The sequence below is a fragment of the Globicephala melas genome, chromosome 2 (assembly GCF_963455315.2).
Source record: "Globicephala melas chromosome 2, mGloMel1.2, whole genome shotgun sequence".
NCBI lineage: Eukaryota > Metazoa > Chordata > Mammalia > Artiodactyla > Delphinidae > Globicephala > Globicephala melas.
Genome location: NC_083315.2, coordinates 41648241 through 41666096, shown reverse-complemented (window position 1 = coordinate 41666096; position 17856 = coordinate 41648241). Strand labels below are relative to the sequence as shown.

Here is a 17856-nt window from a genome sequence, read left to right as displayed (position 1 = left end):
TTTACTATAAACAACATTCGAAGGTAGCACCGTGTACGTTTTCAGCCCTGGCAGGAGAGACTGGGAGCCCCAGGAGCGCGTGGGGTCCGCGCCGCGGCCGGGTCTGCACGCGCCGTAACGAGCAACACAGTCCCCTACCTGGGTGGGAAATCCGCGGGCGGCCGCCTCCGGGTGCGGGCGGAACGGCGTCCGCCTTGGTGGCCCCGCCGGCAGCTCCCGCGAACGCTGCGCTGGGGCGATCCCCGCGGAGGCAGGAGTCCACGGGTGTCACACATGCATCACGGCGCCCGCGCCGCCGCCGCCCGCCCTGGCGCAGCGCGCAGCGCGCCGCCGCCACACCGAGCACCAAGGGCGGGAGGCTCCTGCGTCCTCTATTCAGTGGGATCAGATCCTAACCCGCTTTCTACCCGGCCTGAGCATTAAGGCATTCGCGGCGGGCAGCTCTTCGCTTCTAAATCTCCTTCTGATTGGAGACGGAGTGTTTGGGATAGCTGGGTGGGAAGGGGACCCAGCGGGACCCCAGGCTCCCTGGATTTGCAGAGCAATAGATGTTAAACATCTTATTCCTCCAGTTTCGAGTTTCATCCCCCACTGATTATTGTCATCTCCTTCGCGCTCTCCACCTCGCCTGGGGCAAGGGGGCGATGTGTACTCCACACCCCTTTCACCAGCCCCAAACCAGGACACGTACTCCAGCCATAACAAACTTATAATTTCTTGCACATGCCTCACTCTCTCACCTCCAGGCCTTTGCATGTTCTTTCCTGTCTGCCCAGAATATTCTCTTCCTCCTAAGCTTCTTATCCCTGCCTAATGACTAATGGTTCTCAGCTGAGCCATCTCTTCCTTGAGGAAGTCCGCCCTCCTCCCTGGAATAAGAGAGTTCTCCCTGCTCCATGTGCATGGGGCCACCACTGCTTCCTCTACCACAGCACCCAACACCTGTTACTAAAGTTGACTGCCTGGTGTCTGTCTCCCTCACTAGAACATAAGCTGTGTAAATGCATGGTCTCTTGTTTGCTGCATGTGCAAAGGCATATAGTGTCTCTCAATGTATATTAGTGCAGCTACTATCCAGATTAAGGTATAGAACAGCTCTGGCATCCGGAGGTTTATGACCCTTACCAGGCAATAACTACTCATCTTCCATATGTAACCACTATTCTCGCCTCTTCCAGCATCAATTATTACTGCCTGTTCTTGAACGACATATGAATGGAATCAACAGTTTTATATTATTTCAGATTTTGAAGGTATATATCTACCTATTATATATATAATATATATGAATAAAGACAAATTTTCCTTTTCCTTTTCCAATGCTTATATCTTTTATTTAAACTTTTTCTTGCCTTGTGGCTCTGGCTAAGACTTCCATACAATGCTAAATTGAAGTGTCAATCCCTAGTCTTATTCTTAGATTCAGGGAAAGTCTTCATACTATTAAGTATGATGTTAATTAAAAAAGTGATGATAATGAAGAGCCTTGTTTTATTTCTAATTTCAGAGGGAAAGCATTTTTACCACTAAGTATGATGTTAGCCGTTGGTGTTTATTTTTATAACGTTTATCAGATTAAAGAATTCTGAGAAGGAATATCAGGGAATAACAGATTCCCTTCTTCTTTTAGTTTGCTGAAAAGTGTATAATAGGGCTTCCCTGGTGGCGCAGTGGTTGAGAGTCCGCCTGCCGATGCGGGGGACGTGGGTTCGTGCCCCGGTCCGGGAGGATCTCACATGTCGCGGAGCGGCTAGGCCCATGGGCCCGTGGGCCATGGCCGCTGAGCCTGCGCGTCCGGAGCCTGTGCTCCGCAACGGGAGGGGCCCCGACAGTGAGAGGCCCGTGTACCGCAAAAAAAAAAAAAAAAAAGTCAATATTTTTCTATATATTTAACCAGTTCTTCATTCCTTCTTGGAGTTCTGTGTATCTATTTGGAGGTTCCTTTACTTCACTCTGAACAGTTCCTTTTAGTATTTCTTGTAGTGAACATCTACCAGAGACTATTCTTTCAGCTTTTATACAACTTAAAATGCCTTTATTTGACCTTTCTTTTTGAAGATTATTTTTCACTATGTATAGCATTCATAGATGGAAGTCTTTTTTTCTTTCATCACTTTGAAGAAGTCAATCTATTGTCTTCTTGCTACCATATATTCATTTGAAAACTCTGCTCATAGTGTTGTTATCACCTCTCTGAAAGCAATCTTTTTGCCTTTCACTGCTTTTAATATTTTCTTTTTATATTTTCTTTCAGAAGTTTAATTATGATATTCCTATATATGGTTTTCTTTATTTTTTTTCTGATTCTGAGCATCTTGAATTTGCGGGTTAATATCTTTTATCAGTTTTAGAAAATTCTCAGACTATCTTTTCAAATGTTGTTTCTGCCCTATTTTCTCTCTCCTATGCTCTTAGATTGAGAAAGCACATGTTACACATAATTAAATGGTTTTGATATTATCCCACACATCTTTTCTGTTCCATTTTTTCTATTCCTTTTTTACCTTCTTTGTACTTTAGCTTGAGAATTTTCTATTGACCTTTCTTTGGGTTCACTAATCTTGTTTTCTGCTGTGATCAATTTGCTGTTAAACCCATCCAATGAGTTTTTAAGTATAGATATTACATTTTTCAAATGGCTACTTGATTATTTGACATAAGCTTTGTTGAATTTTTCTTTTTATCCATTCTGTCCATCATTTTCTCTATTTTCTTTAACATATTTATAAGAAAATCTATTAACTACAACATATGGATAATTTATTTTATTGCCTTTTCTGTTGGTTATTAGCAAACATTTTCTTGCCTTTTTGCATGTATCCTGTTTTTTTCTTGTACGCCAGATATTGTGTAAAGGAACCACTGAAAACTGAAGTTACTCTTGTTCTCCTCCAGAGATGGTTCACCTTGCCCTCTGTTATACAGATAAGATGAGGGGTTGATCACCTCAATCCACTCAGGAATCAGCTTCCAAGGAACTGGATGTCAGCTCTACCTAGACTAATTTCACCTCTGTGTTCGTATGTCTCAAAGATGAGAGCTATCATGTGTTTATTGTAGGACATAGCCTCCAGGGAGAATTTTTCTCATCAGCACTATGACACTGCAAAATATTTCACTCTGCCTTTCCAATCCAGCACCTAGCTTCTTATACCCCCCAACTCAGCATTCAGCAAAGATCCCATCAGGCAAAGCTGTCTGTACATTTGGGTGTTTTCTAGATTTTAAACTGGCAGACAAGCCATATGGTGGTCTAAGGCTCTGCCATTTTCTCTTCCCCTAGTATAGCCCCCTCTGCCTGATCCTCAGCCCATGCTTGGACTCAGCAAATGCATAAGGAAGAAAAAGAATAAAATCAGCTCACCTACCTAGGAAGAGCTCTTCCTTTTTTGGAATGTTAGTTCATTTAGTCCTTTTTGTTTTCACTATTCTCAGATATCTTTTAAAATGTGATTTCTGTAATTTATTCTTTTTTTCTAGTGGAAGTGCAAGATGAATGGCATGCCACCACCTATTAAATACTACTGGAAAGCAGAAATTGATTTGCTAACTGTTTAATCCTCACAACACTTTTATGAGGTAAGTACATTTTTCAGACAAGTTGTGTAACTTGCCAAAGATCACTTAATAGTAAGTAATGAAGACAGGAGATGAACCTAAGCTATCTCATCCTAAAACCAGGGGTGACAATAACCATGATGATATATTGCCTCCAATGGATGGGAATATTCTTTTTCAATAGGTAAAAAAATGCTAATTCTGACTTCTAACTGAAAATCTGAAGAGAAGATCATTTTTAAAACTTCCTTTTGAGACTAATTTTGAGTCAGATATGTAAGTTATTTAAATTCAAGGCACATCTCTCACCAAAATTTTTCTGTAGAAACCAAATGACCTTTTCCTACCCCTCAAGCCCCAAGAGATAAAACTCACTTAATCAAAAGTGGTTTTGGTCATATTTTCTTCAGGAAACATGAGTGGCAACTGTCAAGTTTTCTGTGTCCTCCTCCCACAGAATTCTAAATTATGACAATTCACTTCAGGAATACAAATGCATTGAGGGGAACACTTTCACTTTTTATTTTCATTTTTGGAATGTAAGTGCAGTGGACTCCTAAATTGCTTGCCTAGAATAGCAAAGGTTAAGGTAATTAGAGTAGAAATGGGAAAATCCATAATCAATTTGTGTTTTAAAAGGTCCAAAGAATACCAAAATGAGAGCTGAGAGGGCATCAGGCAGCCGGTGGTTTGTGGCTGCAAAGGGTGAGTCACAACTGAAGCTATAAAACCAGCACATTCTGAAAAGCACTGGTGTTCACCCTTTTCTTTTTCACTTAATGTTTTTTTTTATTTTATTTTTATTTTATATTGGAATATGGTTGATTTACAATGTTGTGTTAGTTTCAGGTGTACAGCAAAGAGATTCCATTATACATATACATGTATCTATTCTTTTTCAAGTTCTTTTCGCATTTAAGTTATTACAGAATATTGAGCAGAGTTCCCTGTGCTATACAGTAGGTCCTTGTTGGTTATCTATTTTAAATATAGCAGTGTGTACATGTCAATCCCAACCTCCCAATCTATCCCTCCCCCCCTCTTTCCCCCTGGTAACCATAAGTTCGTTCTCTAAGTCTGTGAGTCTGTTTCTGTTACGTATATACAATGGAATGTTGCCCAGCCATTAAAAAGAATGAAATAATACCATTTGCAGCAACATGGATGGACCTGGAGAATGAAATAATACCATTTGCAGCAACATGGATGGACCTAGAGATCATCATACTAAGTGAAGTAAGTCAGACAAAGACAAATATCATAAGATATAAATGCAGAATCTTAAAAAAAATGATAAAAATGAATTTATTTACAATACTGATGTTTACTCTTTGTGGGCCTTTGCCTAAGAATAATGTGATAATGATAAAGTCTCTTGTAGCTACAGCTTTATCAGTAGAAATAATTAAGATGCAAAAGAATCAGAATCTCTTCCACTCACTCTACTGACAGGGAAGAACTTCGGACTTGACCATGGCAAAAGTCAATATATGAACTTACTGATAAAGACTTGATTGTTGGCTTTTAGAAAGGAAAGTGTCACCTGATACTGCAGAAAAACCAAACAATTCCATAAAGAAAGCAATTGTCTGCCTGAAAGCAGAATTTTAAAACTAAATCTAAAAAAGGAATCCACAAAATCCTATCACAGGATTTTAAATATTTCCATTACCTTCTGCTGCTTCCCAAAGAAGGCAGTGATTTCCATGCATTGGCCGTGTCTGCCAGACTTGCTGGTTCATTTCCTGGATTTTAGCACTCCGTAAATTTTGATGGTTCAATTATACTACTATCAAACGATGTTAAAATGCCACCCTTCTTGTATTAAAAAAAAAAAAAATTTAACACTACCTGCCAGTATAACAATCAATTTAACAGCTGCTTTTATCATGTGCTTACCATTTGAAAGGCATTCTATGTATATTTTTGCTAATTTTCCCCAAAACACTGCAATTTATGCACTTTATTTTCATTTTCCAGATTAAAAAAAAAAAAAAACAAGCTTAGAATGGTCAGGTAATATATCTAAGGCCACACAACCAGTAAGCAATAGGGTTAAGAGTCAAATCATGGTAAAATTCCAAAGCTTGGGTTCTTTCCATAAAATCACTCTTCTCCTATTGGAATAGTCTCATGTCCATTGCCACACCTTCCATTCTACCCAAATCGGTCTGTTCCCTCAAATATTTTGTACTTATTTTCTCTTCTGTATCTTTACACACACAATTCCTCATACTAATATTGTTTCTAATCCTCAACCTTATAAAAAGCTAATTTATCCTTCATGTGCCTGCTGAGATTCCACTTCTTCCAGTAAACCTGCCCAGACCACCTTACTTCCTCCCCCAGCTCTCCACAGCAATCTCTCCCTTCCAGATATGTATATGACATATATTCTATTTGTTCATTCATTCATTCATTCATTCAGCAGATCTTTATTCACTTCAATCACTGGAAACACAGAGATGACTGGAAGTGAAATCCAATAACAAATAGATAAATATAAAATGTGTTTTAAATATACTAATATATATGCGAATGTATATACACACATTTATATGTTCAACAATATTAATAATAGCTGACATTATTGAGTGCCTATTATGTGCCAGGCACTATTCTAGGCCACTTAGGTGTTCTAACTTATTTAATCTTCACAACAACTCTTCAAAGTAAGTACCTTTTTATTTATGAGAATACTGACACACAGAGAGGTTAAACAAGTTTCCCAAGGAAGATGAGACGTTCATCAAAGGGACCAGGAGAAGAAGGGTGTAGTGAATATTGTAGGTGATCCTCTAACATCCAATCTAGTCTCCTTCGAAACTGTGAAGTTTGGAAACATTTGGAAAAGATGTGAACCCCATAAGTGGCCCATGAATGACCTAAGTAAACCCTATCAGTAATTCCAGTAAATAATTTCCAGTGCCCTGGTCCAAGATCCATCCAGAAACTCAAGCCTAACAGCATTTCTTTGCAGCAGAAATTGGCTCAAGGAGGTCCACAAGATCACACTAAAGAAAAAATTACTTTTTCTCTTCTGGACATGAATGAGGAATCATTAAATAGCCCTGTTTGCTACCAGCAGCCATTTTACAACCATGAAGAGGACCAGCATGAACACAAAGTTTACTGTCTTAACCTAGATTTCCCTCACTTAAGCCAGTGTTTCACCTTCCACCTGCTCTTCATCCCAATTCTCCATCATAGGAGGTTTTACTAGTCATAATGATACTGCATGCCAAGGCCTAGCACCATCCTACTTTCTACCAACAATGGGGTCCTCATTGCCATCTGACCAGTGAACGATGCAGTCATAGAATCCATCCTGAGTGACTCGTTTCCAGGGCCCTTTATGGTGCCAGCTGTCATAGCCTAGGTTTTCCCCTGAAAGCAGAGCCTGAGGCAAGGGTTTACACGTAGGTAGTTTATTTTGGTAAATGAGCCCAGGGAACAAGAGTAGGGAGACTCTGAAGAATGAAATAGAAAAGTAAATTCAAGGGTACGGTATCAAACTAGTCACTGTTGTTGGCAACTGGACATTGGTCCTGCTGGGAAGCTCTGAGGAGTTGTATAGAATTGGACTGAGAAATGTCACCCAAGCATTGGAGGAGTGAAACGCTTATCTGCCAGTTTCCATCTCCTGTTGGTCAAAGGTTGGAGCACTGAAGGTTAATTTCACACTTGCACATTTGCGTATGCAAAAGTGTCCAGCTGGTCCTCCAGTTGGTTTAGCTGCCTCACAGAGGCTTCACAAAAGAAGTGATGATTCTGTGACTGGACCATTCACTGGTTCACTAGTTGGACAAGCTTGTTCCCAGAAGAGTCCCATATCTGGTATCAGAGAAGCAGAAAGTAAAAAATACACTGTGCAGCTGAGGCAAGGTGCTTATACACTTGGGCAGAACTGACTCCTGCATCCATGGCTAGATTAAAGGTGGACTCAGAGGATATGAGGTGGGGCACAGGAAGTCTCCACACATAGTACCAGTTGTCAGAGAGAGACATGAAAAGCACCTTCAAGCTCAAGGCCATCATCCAGCTGCTAGAATCTGGCTACCTCTGTATTTCCAGTAATAGGAACACATTAACTTCCTTATTTTTTAAGCCACTTCTTTCTTCTTAGTCCCCCCTTTATTAAAAGAAAACTACTAGAAAAAAAAATATATATATATATTTATGAATTGTGACATGTCAGGTAGTGGTAGGAAAGCAGCCAGAGATATAGAATTTGTTTTCCTTGAGTATAGGATTTGCTCACATCATTGGTTGTGAAGCCTTATTGGTATCGTATTGGCCATGTTCAAAATGTACATAAGCTACTCATTTATGTGAAATAAAGCAAGCTGTCTTTTCTGTAATATGAAGCCTAAATCATGCCAACTTTTAAGAGAGGATTCTCTACAGAAAAAAAAAAACAGTATTTACAAAAGAAGTAAGAAGTTTGTTAATAAGCTCAGTTTTTCACTCAACAAATGTAGGGTGCCTCTCATCTACCTGTCATCATTGTTGTCTTCCCTGGGGATACAGCAGGGAAACAGACAAAATTCCCCACCATCAAGGAGTACTGTCTAGTAGGGGAAACAGACAGTAAACTCAGGGGAGGAGGAAAGGTAAGACCAGACCAACATACATTTTTAAAGGACCATCTGGTTTCTGTAAGGGGCTGGAGTGGAAGCAAGGAGACCATTTAGATGTTGATGTAGCAATTTGGGCCGGAATGATGGTGGCCCATCATTGGTGAGGGTGAAGGTGATGAGAGGTGTTCATTCCTATCGCCTTTATTGTGCAAAGCAGTACAGTCTTTGAAGAAGGAAATACCTGAGGAAGAAAATGGATTCTAGAAGGAAATGGAGGAGTAAAATATAAAAGGTCACTGGATAGGTGTTAGGGAGGACATTTGATTCAGCTGGAAGGACAGTTGCAAAGTGTGAAAAAGCCATAGATTGAAAGAAATGTAGGTGATGAATTGAATCTACTTTGGTGTTAATCAATAGGCATATGATTGATAACATTGGAATATTCTAATTACTTTTCATTTCTAGGTTATGTTTCTTTAAATACAACACCCGGCAGAGCCTGGACTCTGTGAGACCCAATATTCATAGAGTTACACAGACTTACACAGAATGAAATTTGTCCTGTTTAACACATTTTGAAAGTGATTTTTAAATATTTTTACTCTTATGATTTTTACTCATAAATCTTTCCCTCTGAGATATATTAAGTTCCAACTCCTGCAAAGAAAATTAGATAGAAGACAGTTTAGCTATGAATCAAACTAGAACCATGATCAAAGAGAGTCTCAGTAGATAGAATGTAGTATAGAAATTAAGTTAGCTAAGTTTGGACCTCTCATATTAATCATTTCATAATTCATATTTTCAAATATTTACAGCTCATTGAGCAAGCCTATTTTCTTTCCCTGTGGAAAGATACTTGGTGCTTAAGGGGCCCCGTGATTTAATAAGGATAATTATGTGAAGCAAAGTACAAATGACAAGTGACTATTTTTGTGATTTTCTTTGCCTCCTTTCCAAACTCAGTAGAATGGTGAAGTAGGGGGGAAACTGGATGACCGTTTGAGCAGGGAGCAGGGGTTGATCTCTTTATTTAAAAATATTATGGGCAACAAATTATTCCTTTAAAATGCAAGTGTATTCAGAGTGTAAGCTCCATCACACCTCTGTGTGATGATAGTAATACCTCAGTTACCTAAAACAGTGGGCAATGGGGCACTGACAGAGAATAGAGGGGAAGTCCTAAAAACTTGGAAACAGGGAACTGGGGTTTGGACCCATCTTTGCTACCATCTAGCTGTGTGGCTTTAAGAAAATCACGTGGCTTCAACAAATGATGTTGGGAAAACCGGATATCTACATGCAAAAGAATGAAGTGCAACCCTTACCTTACACCATATACAAAAATTAACTCCAAATGGAGCAAAGACCTAAATATAAGAGTGAACCCTATAAAACTATTATAAGAAAACAGAGGGGGAAAGTTTCATGGTATTGGTTTTGGCGTTTATTTCTTGGATATGTCACAAAAAGAACAAAGCAACAAAAGCAAAAAAAAAAAAAGATTAACTGGACTACATCAAATTAAAAGCTTCTGTGCATCAAAGGACACAATCAACAGAGTGGAAAGGCAACCCAGAGAACGGGAGAAAATATTTGCAAGTGATCTATTTCATAAAGGGTTAGTATCAAGAATACATGAAGAACCCTTACAACTCAACAACAACCACAAAAGCAACCCAACTGAAAAATGGACAAAGGACTTGAATTGGTATTTCTCCAAAGAAAACATACAAATGTCAGTAAGCACATGAAAAGGTGCTCAACATCACTAATCACTAGAGAAGTGCAAATCAAAACCACAATAAGATACCACAGCACACCCATTAGGATGGCTATTATTTTCAAAATGAAACAAAATACCAAGCGTTGGCAAGGATGTAGAGAAGCTGTAACTGCTGTGCACTATTGGTGAAAATGTAAAACGGTGCTGTTGCTATGAAAAACAGTAAGGTTGTTCTCTAAAAAATTAAAAATAGAATTACCATTTGATCCAGAAATTCCATTTATGAGTATATGCCTAAATTCTTAGAAACAGGGACTTAAAGAGATGTTTTTAAACACATGTTTATAGCAACATTATTCACAATAGCCAAGAGCAGGAAGCAACCCAAGCGTTCATCGACAGATGAATGGATAAGCAAAAGGTGGTATATATGTACAATGGAATATTATCCAGCCTTAAAAAGAAGGGAATTCTGATACATGCTGCAACATGGATGAACTTGGAGGATATTATGCTAAGTGGAATAAGCCAGCCACTAAAGGACAGATACTGTATAATTCCAGTTATATAAAGTACCAAGAGTAGTCAAGTTCATAGAGACAGAAAGTGGAATGGTGGTTGCCAGGGGCTGGCAGGAGGGGAATGGGAGTTGTTCCTTAATGGGTACCGAGTTTCAGTTTTTAAAGATGAAAAAGTTCTGGAGAGGGATGGTGGTGATGGTTGCACAACAATGTGAATTACCTAATGCTGTTAAACTGTATACTTAAAAGTGGTTAAGATGAAAAATTTGTTATATGTATTTTATCACAATCTTTTAAAAATTTAAGATAATGAATAGAAAATGCTTTCACAATATAGGATATACAGAAAGTGCTCCAAAAATAACAAACTTTATACTTGGTATTTTATTAAATTTCCTGAATTGAGGCCCAAGATGGTCCCATTATGTCAAGTTCCTTTCTGGGCAAAAGAAAGCATGTGGTGAAATTAAGTCATCAGAATTTTTAGAAGTGCCTGACACATCATTTGGTCTCATTCCCCGGGGAAAAAAAAAGTTACAATGCCTTGCCAACTCTTAGAATTCTTATTTCTAACATGAAGTGTCTGGACAATTCATTAAATCATCTGTAAGTTCCTTCATCTCTCATAGTTCTCTGTTCTAAGTCAATACTTTGTAAACTGTGTTCTGTAACTCTAGTCCTCCAGGTAAAGGACACGCTACATCACTTGAGTTCTGGATGCTTAGGTACACGCACACGCACGCACACACATACGTACACACCCTTGTTTCAAGCAGAGATTTTCTATATTGAGGTTATGTTCAATATTTACTGTTATACAACATTTTTCTAATTTTAAGAAAATGAAAGCTCTGTTTCTACGGAAGCCAGGTAAATAAATTTTTCAGATAAATGAAATTTATCTTCTTCAAGTACAAAACTTTCATTTTAAATTCTACGTTTCATGAAAATCCTATAAAAACTGACCCTTGTGGGCTTCCCTGGTGGCGCAGTGGTTGAGAGTCCGCCTACCGATGCGGGGACCGCGGGTTCGTGCCCTGGTCCGGGAAGATCCCACATGCCGCGGAGCGGCTGGGCCCGTGAGCCATGGCCGCTGAGCCTGCGCTTCCGGAGCCTGTGCTCCGCAACGGGAGAGGCCACAACAGTGAGAGGCCCGCGTACCGGAAAAAAAACAACAAAAAGAAAACTGACCCTTGTCCCATACCTTCTAAAAGAGGATTCCTGGACCATAGTCTGATTGGTAAGGCTTGGCTTCACCAGGGACTGACATGCAGTGGACTATGCTTTTACATAGAATTATAACCATGAGTTTCTATACTCTTTTCAGGAAAACACAAGACTTTGAGCCCAAAATGAAAATAATAACTCCTACTAACCCAGTTCTTAACTTTTCGTCTGTCAGTGCGCCGTCAATCTTCATGGTACTGCCATCCAGTACCCTGCCTGGTTCCATGCCTCCAGCTCTGCCCAGCTGTTACCTCCCTTAAGACTCCCTTCATCTGGCTGAATACTTATCAGCGTTAAAAACTCAGCTCATGGCTCTGCCGCCCGCCCCTCGCCGTGAGGAGGAAGCGGAGGAGGAGGCGGCTCGGGGAGCTGGAGCCGCGAGCTGGAGCGCGGAGCGTGAGTGAGGGAGCAGAGCCGCCTACCTGCCCGCCGCCGCCTCCCCTCAGTAAGCGGGAGCCCGGCACGCAGCCTCAGCCCCTCCCTCGTCGTCAGGCCGCGAGGGCAGCGCGCGCGAGCCAGGGGGAGGGAAAGCAAGCGAGCGAGCGCGGGGAGGAGGCGACCGGACGGAGCCGGCGCCCGCGCGTGTGGCGTGTGGGGAAGCCGCGGCCCTCCCCCTTCGCCTTCCCTTCTCTCCCCTCCTCGCTCCCCCCGCCCCCTCGACCGCGGAGCAGCACCGTGTCGGCGCTCGCGGCCAAAGTCAGTAAAAAGGTGCTCAACTCCAACCACGACGGGGCCAAGGAGACCTCAGAAAAAGAACAACAAGAAGCAATTGAACATATTAATGAAGTACAAAATGAAATAGACAGACTTAGCGAACAAGCCAGTGAGGAGATTTTGAAAGTAGAACAGAAATATAACAAACTCCGCCAACCAGTTTTTCAGAAGAGGTCGGAATTGATCGCCAATATCCCAAATTTGGGGGGAGCAACGTTTGCTAACCATCCACAAGTATCTGCACTGCTTGGGGAGGGCGCTGCGTTATTTGACAAGAGTCGAAGTGACAGAATTTGAAGATATTAAATCAGGTAACAGAATAGATTTTTATTTTGACGAAAACCCTTACTTTGAAAATAAAGTTCTCTCCAAAGAATTTCATCTGAATGAGAGTGGTGATCCATCTTTAAAGTCCACTGGAATCAAATGAAAATCCGGAAAGGATTTGACAAAACGTTCAAGTCAAACGCAGAATAAAGCCAGCAGGAAGAGACAGCATGAGGACCCAGAAAGCTTCTTCACCTGGTTTACTGATCATTCTGATGCAGGTGCAGATGAGTTAGGAGAGGTCATCAAAGATGATATTTGGCCAAATCCATTACAGTACTACTTGGTTCCGGACATGGATGATGAGGAAGGGGAAGGAGAAGAAGATGATGATGATGATGAAGAGGAAGAAGGATTGGAAGATATTGATGAAGAAGGGGATGAGGATGAAGGTGAAGAAGATGCAGATGATGATGAGGGGGAGGAAGGAGAGGAAGATGAAGGAGAAGATGACTAATGGAACACTGATGGATTCCAACCTTCCTTTTTTAATTTTCTCCAGTCCCTGGGAGCAAGTTGCAGTCTTTTTTTTTTTTTCTCCTTCTCCTCTTGTGCTCAGTCGCCCTATTTCTAAGGTCTCTTTTCTCCTTTATACCATGGCTCACAACTTATTTGGGGGGGAAATACCTTGAGCAGAATTCAGTGGGAAAAGAATCTCTACCCCTTTCTGTTCCAAATTCATTTTTATCCCTTCCTGTCTCAACAAAAACTTTATGGAATCAACACCACCATGCTCTGTGGGAAAAAAGAAAAACCTTCTGCTCCCTTAGCTCTGCTGGAAGCTGGAGGGTGCTAGGCCCCTGTGTAGTAGTGCATAGAATTCTAGCTTTTTTCCTCCCTTCTCTGTATACTGGGCTCAGAGATTACACTGTGTCTCTATGTGAATATGGACAGTTAGCATTTACCAACGTGTATCTGTCTACTTTCTCTTGTTTAAAGAAAGAAAAAAAAACTTTTAAAAATGGGGTTATAGAAGGTCAGCAAAGGGTGAGTTTGAGATGTTTGGGTGGGTTAAGTGGGCATTTTGACAACACGGCTTCTCCTGTGGCATGTTTAATTGTGATGTTTAACGGACATCCTTGCAGTTTAAGATGACATTTTTAAAATAAAATTCTCTCCTAAAGATGACTTGAGCCCTGCCACTCAATGGGTGAATCAGCAGAACCTGTAGGATCTTATTTGCAATTGACATTCTTTATTGCAATTTTGTTCCTGTTCATTTTTAAATTTTTCTTTTTGTTTCACTGGAAAGGAAAGATGATGCTCAGTTCTAAACGTTAAAAGTGTACAAGTTGCTTTGTTATAATAAAACTAAATGTGTACACACACACAAAAAACTCAGCTCATGTGTTCCCAACTTAAGGAAGCCACCCCAGCTGGGTGAAGTGCTTGTCCTTTCATCCCCAAATATCCTGTCCATCTGGATACCGTATATACACATGTATGCCCAGGCACTTACCATTTTTGTTATCATTCTCTCTTTTTCAGTCTTCTCCTTAACTAGGTATATGCCCCTCAAGCCAAACTCTATGTTCTCTTCATGTCTGTATCCTCAATGCAGATGACAGGGCCAGAGTATTCAATATGTACTATTTAACTGAACTAAAATAATTTTATGTCATCTTAAAATTTCATGGATAATTGACCCTTTTTTCATAGCCAACTTTCCTTGATGTCACAGATAAGTTTTCTACCATGCTTCATCTTTTAGTTACACCTAGATAATTGAATGTTAACTCCTGTTAACGAGATTATTTAATGATATAGAAAAATACAAATGGGAATGAAGTATGAAATCTCAATACAAAGCTGTACAAACTTCAGTAAAATTCTGTGAAAGCAGTAGTATATATTGTGTATGTATGTAGAAATGATATGCACACACAATATGTATCTATATGCATATACATGGAAGTGCATCAAGATTGTTAACAATGTTCACATCTTGTAAGGATGTCTACAGACATTTTAAAAATACATTTCTGAGACTTCCAGTTTCCAGTCCAGCATAAAAGGAGTTTGGAAGTCACCACTCCATTCTAACAGGTGAAAAGCTGAACAAACTGAAAAATTAACAACTCTTCTTAGATTCATAAAAGAAGTGAGGTCACAGGACAAATTGCTGCTCCCAGCATTGGAGAGACATGCAGATACCGAGAATCACAATTTACTGAAGCAGAAACGCTTGAGTAGAAGCCTCCACAGGAACCAGTGCTGGGGCTGGAAAACCTGAACTATAATTGATGAATTGCTGGAGGCTCAGTGTGGACCCGTCTGTGAGATAAAAACTCCAGGAGACCCAGCCTTAGGGGGTCCCCACATTGGTGTGAGTTTTTGCCTCCAGAGGCTTGACCAGGTTCTCACAGTGAAGATCGGAGAAAAATCCACTCATGCTTCCTGTAGGAGGAGGGGGAAACTGGCTGTTTTGAAAAATGCCAGAGCATTCTATTCTTCTTAACAAGGCCTGCCCTCAAGAGAAACTACCTTGCCAGAGACGAACCTATTGGGTTTTTGTCAGAGCCTAACTAGCCCAGGGGAAGGGAAACACCCAACTCTATCTCCCTCCAGTCCCTCCTAAGCCCCCCACCCCCACTTAAGAGGGCTGGGACTGAGAGGCACTTGCAAAGTTCACAGCCAAGGAGCACAGCCTCACGGAAAGCCTGAGACCTAATCACAGGACCACAGAACACCTCCCCTACCCCTACACCTCACCACCACATCACCAAAGGTCTCTTTCCTGCCATTCCTTCTACCCAGTATATCATGTCCAGCTTTCAACAAAAAAATTACAAGGCACACTGAAAGGCAAAAGGCAGTTTGAAGAGACAGAGCAAGCATCAGAACCACACTCATACATTGCAGGGATGTTGAAATTAGCAGATATTGAATTTAAAACAGTTATGATTAACATGATAAGGGCTCTAATGGAAAAAAGTAGACAACGTGCAAGACAAATGGATCATGTAAGCAGAGAGATGGAAATTCTAAGAAAAAATCAAAAAGAAATGCTAGAAATCAAGAACACTGTAATAAAAATAAAGAATGCCTTTGATAGGCTCACTAGTAGACTGGACAGGGCTGAGGAAGGAACCTCTGAGAGTGATGATAGAGACTTCCAAAACTGAAAGGCAAAGAGAAAAAAAGACAAAAAAACGGAACAGAAGATCCAAGAACTGTGGGACAACTACAAAAGGTATAACATCCAAGTAATGGGAATACCGAGAAGAGAAGCGAGAAAGGAACAGAAGAAATATTCAAAGCAATGATTGTAATAGGGGTGGGGCAGGCGCACGCGACCCTTAGCGCAGGCCGTTTGGAATTGGCTGTTAGCGGTCCTGCTCCCACCAATGGGTGACATTGCGGTGGGCCCCGCCCCCTCCCCTTCCTCTGTATAAAAGGAGCCGGAATTCTGACTGGGGGAAGATGGTTCTTTGAGGCACTCGAGTGTCTGCCATCTTCTGGGCCTGCTGGCTTTCTGAATAAAGTCATCATTCCTTGCTGCAACTTATCCCACAATATATTGGCCTGTCGGGCAGCGAGCAGATTAAACCTGGGCTTGGTACCATAATGACTGAGAATTTCCCTAAATTAATGACAGCTACCAAATAGCAGATACAGGAAGCTTAGAGAACAGACAGGATAACGGCGGGGGGTGGGGGTGGGGGGGCGGGGGTTATTAGGCATATAATATTCCAACTGAACAAAATCAAAGATAAAAATCTTAAAAGGAGCCAGAGGGAAAAAATGCCTTCCCTCTAGAGGAGCAAAGATAAAAATTACATCCACCTTTTCTTCAGAAACCATGATGAAAGCAAGAAGAGCATGGAGTGAAATATTTGAAGTGTTGAGAGAAAAAAATGAATGCCAACCTAGGATTCTGTATTCTAAGAAGTTAGCCTGCGAAAGTGAAGAATACCTTTTACTTTCTTTTTTTCTTTTTTTGGCCACACCGCACGGCTTGTGGTACCTTAGTTCCCCGACCAAGGATCAAACCCGGGTCCTCAATAGTGAGAGCTCGTTGTCCTAACCACTGGACCACCAGGGAATTACCAAAAATACTTTCTAAGGCAAACAAAAAATTGAGAGGTTGTGTTGCCAGCAGTCTTGCTTTGAAATGTTAAAAGAAGTTTCTTCAGAGAGAAGGTGTTGGTTCAAAACCAACAACCTGGAGCTTCCCGGGTGAAATCTGAAAGGGGCCCTCGGACACAGAGGGTGAGGAGAGACGGAAGGAAGAGGCAGACACTCCAGTCTGGTAGGCGGTAGGTTTAACAAGCACGGGAATTTGGTACCAAGGCTGTGGCCCCAGAACCATACCCCGGCCCCTCCCTCCAGGTAAACTGGCAGAAAACCACAACTAACCATATCCTCTAGCTGTGTTCAGAGCGCGGGAACAAGAGTCCATCCACAGGAAAACTGCGGCAAACTGGTTCAGCTTCACAAGCGCGACAAAGCCGCCCTGCAGCTCATTACCATCTCATTATAATACTAGGATCTCAGCCATCCGCACCAGAATGCTTCGACCCCGCTTCCCACCCAGATGCCAACAACCATACAAGGGCAGAAAGGAGGTGGCAGCCCAGTTCCAGGAAGAATCACGGCTATTCCCGGAAAACCAATGTAGATGCCTCGCCCTCATTAACCTTGCCCTTAAGATCTTGCCTGAATCATCCCCGTGGGCGAGAAGTTGATTTGCGAACTAAGTTCCTGCTTCTCCATCCTCTGGCCATTGAATAAAGGTTGCCTTGCTTCCATCTCAGCTTTGGTTTCGGTTTTGGCTGCACGAACTTGAATGGAAAAAGAACCTTCCCCTCTGAGGCCAGCTAGGGCTCAAGTAGGGGTCCACGCGACCTAACTCGGTAAGAAAGTTATCTTGAGGCTTGTCTGAGGCTTTTCTTGGGCACTGCAAGAGAAGTCCATCTCCACACTTGCCCACCATAATCTTAAAGTTTATATAGAAGCCTGAACAGGGTTCTGTCACACATACTGTCCAGATGGTCTCAGCAACAGATCACTCTCAAAGCTACATCCTTGAAAATGGCTCCCACTGTGGGAACGGTGGGCAGAGCATACATGCCAAGGCCAGGGGTGGGGTGAAGAGCCTCCCATTTCCCTGGTCCTGTTCACACATCATCCTGTGATCACATCCTTTGGATGACCTCCTCCAACAGAAGGAAATCGATATGGGTCAGAAACTCAGATCCAC

The 17856-nt window shown here is 41.5% G+C and overlaps 2 protein-coding genes and 1 pseudogene across 2 annotated transcripts in view; 2 read left to right on the top strand and 1 right to left on the bottom strand.

The window, feature by feature from the left end:
* The window catches only part of SV2B (synaptic vesicle glycoprotein 2B), a 199137-nt gene extending 198835 nt beyond the window's left edge, over positions 1–302 (bottom strand). Inside the window, exon 1 of the mRNA XM_030873197.2 lies at positions 139–302. The gene's annotated coding sequence lies outside the window, so the exon portion shown is untranslated. The remainder of the gene's footprint in view (positions 1–138) is intronic.
* The window catches only part of LOC138842565 (large ribosomal subunit protein uL14-like), a 29466-nt pseudogene that overhangs the window by 1053 nt on the left and 10557 nt on the right, over positions 1–17856 (top strand).
* On the top strand, positions 8279–13190 carry LOC115861946 (protein SET-like). Its single transcript, XM_030873210.2, is given in 3 exon segments — positions 8279–8298; positions 11918–12580; positions 12582–13190. Coding segments are annotated over 3 exon segments (1212 nt in total). The 3' UTR covers positions 13111–13190.